The sequence below is a fragment of the Photinus pyralis genome, unplaced genomic scaffold (genome assembly GCF_008802855.1).
Source record: "Photinus pyralis isolate 1611_PpyrPB1 unplaced genomic scaffold, Ppyr1.3 Ppyr1.4_LG7, whole genome shotgun sequence".
In the NCBI taxonomy this organism is placed as follows: domain Eukaryota; kingdom Metazoa; phylum Arthropoda; class Insecta; order Coleoptera; family Lampyridae; genus Photinus; species Photinus pyralis.
Window position 1 is genome coordinate 10,427,656 of NW_022170738.1, and position 9,563 is coordinate 10,437,218.

The 9,563-nt window shown below is 34.5% G+C and overlaps 1 protein-coding gene across 1 annotated transcript; it reads right to left on the reverse strand.

The window, feature by feature from the left end:
- Positions 1–81: 81 nt before the first annotated feature.
- Positions 82–3,879, reverse strand: LOC116175746 (elongation factor Tu, mitochondrial). Its single transcript, XM_031494024.1, has 4 exons — positions 3,643–3,879; positions 2,608–3,591; positions 2,358–2,559; positions 82–332 (listed from the first exon to the last, which is right to left on the reverse strand). The coding sequence occupies exons 1-4, from the start codon at positions 3,677–3,679 to the stop codon at positions 140–142; spliced, it is 1,416 nt and encodes a 471-aa protein (XP_031349884.1). The 5' UTR covers positions 3,680–3,879; the 3' UTR covers positions 82–139.
- Between the last annotated feature and the right edge of the window lie 5,684 nt (positions 3,880–9,563).

Sequence of the window (9,563 nt, forward strand, 5' to 3'; positions counted from 1 at the left end):
AGTTGCTGAACATTGAGAAGTAAATCTTGGAAACTAATATGGCATAAAAACAAAGGTAATTGTATATAAGAAAGTTAAGCGGAATTTATGTATGTATTTATTACATGCAAGCATAGTACGACAACTACAACCTTAAAAATTATTTCGTATTTTGAGTTGCCATTCGTTTTTCACGTGCTTTCTTTCCTTCCGTAATTGTTTGTCTTTCTTGCTCAGAAAGTTGCGGTAAAACGTTTGTGACGACTCCTGTACCTAATGTTAACGATCCATCTCTTAAAGTAAACCTTTGTCCCTGTTCAAGAACCATTGGTCGAATCATTTTCAATATTAATCTGCAAAATTATTCATAGAAAGTCTTTATACGGTGTCCCAGATGGAGTAGAACTGCACGAGTTAACTTTTTTACCGAATAGAGTTCGGATTTCTAGGCATAAAGATTATTATATGGGATAAAAGCAGCTATTTAGTGTTAAAATGTGCACAAATAATGCAGGACACTAACTTTTATATGCTTTTTTGTGAATCTTGAGTAGTCAATGCTGGTGTGAGAGTACTGTACAGGGTGGTTCAAATTTTTGGCTTACTATTGAGATCTCCACAACGGTAAGAGATACAGTGACGTTAAATGGGGTGAAGTTGTCCCTTTCTTTGACTAATAAAAGGGATTTGAAAAAATCTGCAAATAACTTAGATATCACCGAAAAACTGAAAATGCCAAATTTTGTTTTCATTTGCCCTAGTTTAACTAAAATGGTCAGAAATGGACGGTTCCCGACAGCACCTTCTATGAGCACTTTTTTTTAGGAGTATTGATAAATCTACTATAAGCATTTCCATAACACACTAGATAAACGCTACAGGCTACTACTTTCTTATTTCTTATGGGTGTCATATTGGTTTTTACGGAATGAGATAAAGAACAAAAAAAGAAAAATAATGACATGACACACTCCATACTTTTACATAAATTTACAAGAAAAATTTCAAAATTTAATCTAGCTACCCATGGATGAATGTAAAACATTTGATTTTGAAGTTTTTCTTGGAAATTTATGTAAAAGTATGGAATGATACGTCATTATTTTTTTTATCCTGTAGCTGCTACATCTAGCGTGCTATGAAAATGCTGATAACAAATTCAGATTCTCCGAAAAACGGGCTCATAGAAGGTGCTCACAGGAACCGTTCATTTCATATTTTTTTTAGTCACAGAAATGGCAACTTTGCCTCCATTTAACATACACTGTATCTTTCACAGTTACAGAGTTCTCAATAGTGAGCCACAAATTTGAACCTGCATTGTTGGGAACTTAAAATATTGAAATAAATTAAAATGCCAAAGCCAAATATTTACTTCTAATCGAACCGAAATTAAAAATTTTTTTCTAATCAGTTCATAAATCGACAAAATTTAGCTAATTTAACCAAACCTTCACCTTTAGTAATATAGGAATAACTCGTGCAATCTCACTCATTGTGGGACATTGTGCATATTTCTATACGTATGGAGTGATCGGAAAGTGACCTTAAAGAACCTTTTTTAAATGGAACATCTTGTATATTATTACATATTCAAAATAAAAAATGAAAATCTCTACTACAGCCACCCTTAAGTAACGGATGTTTGTAGTAGCCATAGAAAGTTATTAATAATTAATTAGCGTTTTCTACATTATGGAAAGAGTAATGCGGATTGCAGAAGAGAAATTTCGGGGTGCCTGAAGAAATTTAATAAAGAGATAAAGTTCTCGGTTACATGTGAGATACATGACAAAAAAGAATTCACGCGACTAAAAAGTAGTAAAACTGATGGTGCCTAAAGAATAGAAAAAGAAAGGGTTCTTATCGTTGCAATAGTGTCGTAACAGAATAAAATAATAACCGCGAACTCTGAAAGTGAGTTTATTCTAATGCTTTTGTCTCTAGATTTGTGTAAAAAAAAGTCTGGTCTGGTCTGTAATTAGAATGTAGATTTAGAAGAAGTGAGTATTGTTCAGTTATATTTTTTATCATGCGTAAATTCAGTTTGCAGACTGGCCATAAATTTCATGAGAAAAAATGCTGTATATAATTATTTACCCATCTTTGTAGCTTCAATTATAAAGAAGTGTATTCTGCATATTCTTCAATCACATAACCAAGAAACATTCAGATGTAAAATACGAAAAGAAAACAAACAAATGAATGATTTTTTTGCTTTAAAGTTTCTCTTTTCAATTATGTTTGAGAAATAAATACTCTTCAGCACTATTGGCTACTTAGGCAAGATCAAAACCGTGAGCAGGATTTAAGCCGACATTTACCAAGTCATCAGTGGTGTATAGTCACTCTCCGATCTCTTTATTGGCAAAACTTACTTTGAATCTTCACCTGGCATTACCATTTCTTTATCAGGAATGAATACTTGGCAAGAGCAATCCCACGTTCGACAGAACATTTGTAATTGAATGAATGATGTAAACGGTTTAGAACGACCACCCTCTTCTTTATTAAGGATGTACACTTGCGCCTCAACATGATCATTGCTTTTAACAGAACCAGGTTTGCACATTACCATACCTAAAATGCTATTTTCGTCTTGCGCTTACTCATAAATACGTTAATTACCTCTACGAACATCATCACGTTTTACCCCCCTTACCAACGCACCCAATTGATCTCCGGCTTGAGCCTCCTCGAGAATCTGGTGAAACATTTCAATTCCGGAAATGGTGCTTTTAAATGTTTTACTGTAACCCACGAATTCACAATCTGCCCCTTTTTTTACGACACCACGTTCTAATCGGCCAGTAACAACTGTACCTCTGCCGGGAATGGAGTACACATGCTCGACTGGCAACAGGAATGGTTTGTCCAACTCACGTGTCGGTGTGGGTATATATTTATCGACTTCGTCTAGTAATTTTAAAATCGCTTTTGAGCCCACCTCCGGTTCTTTTCCATCTAATGCATAAAGTGCAGAGCCGCTAATAACGGGTACATTATCACCATCAAATCCCATTTCGGACATTAATTCCCTTATTTCCATTTCTACCAATTCAACCATTTCGGCGTCAGCTGCGTCTACTTTGTTTATAAAAACTACTATGTGATTGACACCGATCTGTTTCGCTAATAATAAATGTTCTCGTGTTTGAGGCATTACTCCATCCGTAGCCGCCACTACTAAGATGGCACCGTCCATCTGAGCAGCTCCGGTTATCATATTTTTAATGTAATCCGCGTGACCGGGACAGTCTGTGTGGCCATAATGCCGTGCCGAAGTTTGATATTCGACGTGCGCAACATTGATTGTAATGCCTCTCGCTTTTTCCTCAGGCGCATTGTCGATATCCGAATATTTTTTCGCTTCTGCCAATTTCTGATCAGAAAGAACTTTGGTGATGGCAGCCGTAAGTGTCGTTTTACCATGATCAACATGTCCAATAGTTCCAACGTTACAGTGAGGTTTTGTCCTTTGATATACCTTTTTTTCGGTTGCATAAAAACGCTTTCCAGTGTTTGTTAGTGCGGCAAATTGCAATATCCCCGATCGTTTCCCATTTAAGATCAATTCCGTGTTGGAAAGATAACTAAATGTTTTCAACAAAGCTACAAACAAAATTACCTAACTTCGGAGTAGGGAACCATAAAAGATCTTACAGATATTGGAAAGTTTTCCATAAAATAAAAACGCCATGATGTATGTTACAAGCGCTTCTCTTCTTATGGCCCACGTATGTACTTTTCCGTTCAAAGAATAATAAATAGAGAAATGCGATGCAAATTTCCACTCGCCGAGAGTTAGAATTTTAGGTTATGATGATATAACCTAACCTTTACGTGTACGGTTTTCCAGTAGCGCCACTAGGAGGTGGGCAGAGACAAAATAACACTTTTGGCCATAAACCTTTTTTTTTACTACATGGCACTGGTTTTTCTCTCTTTAGCCGACACTAACTTATGTAAATTAAAATATTGCATACTTAATATTTGATTTTGCAATTTATTATGTAAAAGAAAAAAGAGAATGGCATTAATATTAAGGCAATACCTCTCTTGTCCTTAAAATGACATGTAAAAATATTTTACAATTTGTTCGCCCCCTTTCAGCCTCTGCTACTAAGGGTCATTCCCTTAAAAAATTTAAATGGCAAGTGGTATCGAATAATAGCTTGTTTGATATTTTAAAATCAGTCGATTCGTTTTCGAGAAAATTAGAAAAATCGTTACTTAATTTATTTAATCGACCTATCTTTATTTGGTCAGATAGAAAACAAAAACAAACGAAAGTATCACTTATTTGTTGCTATATGGGAAAGAAAGAATTTAATTTGCTGGCAGTTACCTCGGTAACAATCTTGGGATAGTGAAAATTAATTTATTGATTCTAATTTTACTTCCAAAATGGTTTACCCACTAGCCGAACCATTTTCACTACCCCAAGATTGCTACAAATGTAACTGACAGCAAATTAAATTCTTTCTTTCCCATATAGCAACAAATAAGTGATACTTTCGTTTGTTTTTGTTTTCTATCTAAACAAATTAAAATAGGTCGATTAAATAAATAAAGATTTTTCTCATTTTCTCGAAAACAAAACGACGGATTTAAAAAAATCAAACGTCGAAATAAAGGACTTCGAAAGACCACTTGTTATTTAAAATTTTTAAGAGAATAACCCTGGGGGCAGAGGGTGGAAAGGGGTGAAGTAGTTTTTATTAAACTCGTTGCGCGTGCTTTAAAGATTTATAACAGAGAAGCGATTGTATTACAATTACAGTAGTGATCATTCCAATTCAGTTTTGAGTCAATATAGGACTCCTAAAAAATGTATGCTGGTTGGGTTATTGAAATAATGATTTATTTCTTTTAAGCGGAAGGTACATTTTTCTGTATTTATGTTCAATTTGTTGTCGTTTAGCGTTTAATATTATCAAGTAAAGTGGTTGTGTAATCACAAAGATTCTTACATCTACTTAAAAAGGTAGCACCATCTGCATACATACAAAATTAATTCTTTCTCATAACTAACATTTGTAATATTAAAATATATCAAAAATACTACAGGGACAAGTACCGAACCTTGCGGCACTCCCGTATTAATTTCTTTAAGATTAGATTCAGAATGATTAAAATAAACATATTGTGTGCGATTACTTAGGTACGACTCTAATAAAACAATTGATTTGTTTACAAAATTATACCACAGATAAAGCTTAAAGCTCCGTTTATCTGTGATTATACTTTGATAGCTTTGCCAGCAAGCATCCAAAACATAATCTGTAAGTTGTTGCAGTATTAGAAAATAGATTAGTTGTTTCAAAATAATCTATGATTTATTCGTAGGATGTATTGTTCCATCTGTGAAACGTGTTGTATAATGACAGCGATTAATAAGATTTTTAATAAACACGTTTATATATGATTTTTTCTATTGTGGCTATCGATTTCGACCAGTATATCACCTGAAGATGACCACTGGTCGAAATCGATAGCCGCAATAGAAAACATCATAAATAAACGTGTTTATTAAAAATCATATTAATCCCTGTCAATCTATGATTTGTTTTTTAAATAATTTTTCAAAAATATTGTTCACTTCATCTCTATTTCCTTTTTTGTATAAAAGAATAACTTTTGATAATTTGTCAATGTAAAATTGATTCCCGAATGCAAGAATTTATTACTTTAGTCAATGGAATTAAAATTACATTGAGCACAATGTCTGCAGTTAAGTCATAATGATTAATGGTCTTTATAATTATACTGTTTTTTCATCAGACAGTAGAAACAAAGCGGAAGTGAGAGAGGATAGCCGATAGAGATGCAATTTAGCAAAATTGAAAGCAGAAATCGATCGGTGAAGTCATCAAAAGACGAATATCAAGAAAACGAGGTGTCGGAAAGGAATAATAATAGAACGAAATTGGAATAGAATGTAACAACTCCAAATTTTATAAGATCTTGGAGAACAGAGTGCTGAATCCAAGTACCTACCTACGCATAAAAAGTAACGTGAAGACCCTGAGGAACGTATCCAATTGCACTGAAACAGGTACGCCACTGTTGAGAAAAAAATCGTTTATTCATATAGTTCATTATTTATACCAACTTCAACCTTACCTACTCGTTAAATTCAATGTGATCATTTTAACCAGTTAATAGCATTTTAGTTTTAACAAAGTGGAAAGAACGAGAAGTCGAGAAGTAGTGCAATGGTGAATTGGGAGAAAGACACTAAAGCCAATAAAAAGTGAGATTAAGACACCAATTCGAAATCCATAGCCATTTCCGACTTGCAAAAAAATTCTCAGATGAGACCGAATCGTTTCTTAAGTTGATTTGCTTATCGATTGAACTGCAGACAGGAGTTTTGATGAAGAAATTTTTATTATAGAACGAACACGCCCATTTTTCTGAAAAACCACTTAAGCTGATCTTTGTGTAGCTCGCCTTGGAAATCAAAAAATGCCCCAATACATTTGCATCTCTACAGTCCGATTCGCAGAAGAAATCTGTTCGCTTTTTACAACCGGTACGTATGGCTACGAATTCGTAGTCATACTGGATTAGTATCAAGCAAACTGATTGGCGCGACCTACAGTACGACGGTTAAAATAAATCGCGATCTTCTTATTAGTTACACTATGCACTTCACTTTGCCCCCACTGCTGAAAAAAACATGCATAGAAAAGAAAAAATCCTACCTTTATAAGACTGCCCTTCTGGAATCTGCAATGAAAAACAAATCTGCGTTAAAAAGGTGACAAAAAAATTTGTGAAACTGAAAGCAGATTAGAACCTTTCGAGGTTATACAGGGTGACCGCATTATGTGTGGAATATAATATATATCTCGATAAATAACTAGTGTATACAAAATATTTCTATATAAAAGTTGTTTCCTGTAATAAGGCAGGCTTCCGTTGTTGGATTTACTATTTAAAAAAATTCAATTGTTTTCCGTTACTCATTTGGTTTCTGAAATAAAAACAAATGAATACTGCTTTATTGCGGATAATAAAATAATGAACAATTTTATAGAAAAATGTTGTATAGGTACTTACAGTCGTTATTTACAGAGATATATACCATATTCCATACATAATGGACGCCCTGTACACGCTCCAATTAAAAAAAAAATAAAAATTTACCTTCTATAGCTTATATATTTCGTTCAATCTCTCCATCGCAAGAATCGGGACTTCTGGACCGCAGGCTGCTTCAGCGACGGACCTATGGGTGAGCAATGGGGGGGGGGGGTAGGCTGTCCCTCCAATACTTAACTAGTTGGCAATTTTGACAAGAGTTGATAATTTTCATTACCAGTTGGCGAATGCCGGGAAAGTAGGTAAATCGTAAATGTAATAAATCGACTATTGAAGGAATGAGGAATGACAACGAAAAGGTTTTACAAAAAACCAGGTGAAAAATTCTTGACAGAACTGCTTTCTAGGAAGCTAAAAATATGCTTGTATCTATTTAGAATAAGAATTAGATATACTGGACAGGAATGTTAATTTTTTAAAGGAATCTGATAAGAGCTCAAATAACACAGAACACTTCCCAGTGCATACTGCTGACACGACTGATACTTAATACTTAATAGATACTACCCGTTTGAGTTGGAAATTTTTACAGTTGAGTTGGCAAAATGTCATGGCTGCCCCCCGCCCCCCCCCCCCCCAATTTTTTTGTCTAGGTCCGTCCCTGGGCTGCTTGAAGTAACTCTGCTCCAATTCCATCTTCCCCAACTGAAAGGAATATACGCATATATTACCGAAAACTCGTAATTTTTGTATTGAATAAATCATTAGAATTTAAAACTACTTTTTGGAAAACCCGCACCCTCACGGTATATGGTCAAAAATTACTTCTTTTGATCTTTACAATACGGTATGTACTAAGATCTGGTGGGGATTTTCCGATAATAGGTATGCTATTGAATACTCACCTTGTACTGAACCGCCTATATGATTGTCATGGACGAAGTTATGGATCATTATTAGGGGAGCTAAAACCGGGAGGGCTAAATGAATTTAGAGGCCTTTTAAACATTATGTCCAGTTTAAATTAAAATTAATAAGTGCCAAAAATGTTCCTTGATTCTCTGATAATGATGATTAATTTTTTACCTTTGTTAACGTTATACTTATTTTTGAAATTAGGGCTGAGGGGAGAGTAAGGTACTACCTAAAACTCTGCCTCACATTTCCGTATTTTGTATTTTGGGTAGATCATAGTGGGCGACCAGGTGGTTCAGACAGCAGTACATTAATAAAATGTTGCAGTATTTGTAGAAAGAACCGAAAAATATAGCTATCTTTGCTTTGTAATGTACTTTTGTCTGAATGTTTGAGTTATACAGGCTGATTCAAATTGAGAGCCACCATCGGGAACTGTAAGATATAGGTAGGTAGTTTAAATTTGGCAAAGTTGCGCATTTTGATGCTTACCATAATTGAAACTGAAAAAATTCCGACTACTTTCGGAGATATGCGGAAGAAAATATCACAAATTTGTTAAAATATCTTCTTTTTTGCCTAGAAACGTTTGTCTTTGTTAGTGTACGTACGTAGTTTCTTGCGTTTTTACGAATTAATAGCGCTATTTCTGATTAAAAGATAGTGATGTTTACATTTTTGAAATCAGAAATCAAATACCATAAAAAGTAAAAAGAAAGTTGATGATGGTTGACTGGAGACGAAACGTCAAACTTAAAAGTAGCATCTTTTGTAGAGGGAAAGAACTGGCCATAATAATGTGTCATTTATTTTGAAAAATTTTTTTAAATAACTTCAGTAAAAAATAAATACTATATTGTGCAAAATTTAGCTTTTTTCCAGATATCTCCGAAAGTGGAATTTTTTCAGTTTCAAAACTGCATTTTGTGAAGCATCAAAATACGCAACTTTGCCAAACTTAAACTACCTACCTATCTCTTACAGTCCCCGAGATCCCCATGGTGGCCCTGGAATTTGAATCAACCCGTTTACTTGGGTATAGGGCTAATCTTTTTGGGGGTGCTTAGCTCCCTTAAATCCTCCCCTATCTCCGTCCATGATGAAGATACAGCAAAGACGAGATGAGTAGCATTCGGTTGAAGCTTTCGTCCATCGCATGGGGGCGGGTGATGTAATCCTCGTCGGTGATGCAGCTCGCGCTGTAAAAATCAACGAGATTAGTAAGTAGGCCTGTTAGGCCAACCGGCTCCTTACGAACAATTATATGAAAATATGATTTTAAGAGAATACTCTATGCATCATTTAAAACGATCAAAATTACATGATTTAGAGGCAGCTTAAATAAGTAATAGCTTTTAACAAATAATGGAAATTTTAAGTTTGTCATTTTGAGTGCAATATTACAATAAAATAAGCAAAGAAACAACAAGCGTTGAATTGATACCAAAATCTGGTGATTTAAGAAATGTACATAGGGCAATTTTAAATACAGAGTAGCCCAACGAAAAGTATACAGAGGGCTTTTAGGGTATTAAATTTAGAAATCTCGAAAAATCCTCGAACACGTCAATTTTGTATTCGAGGGGGACAACTTTTGGAATACAAATCACGAACCCAAG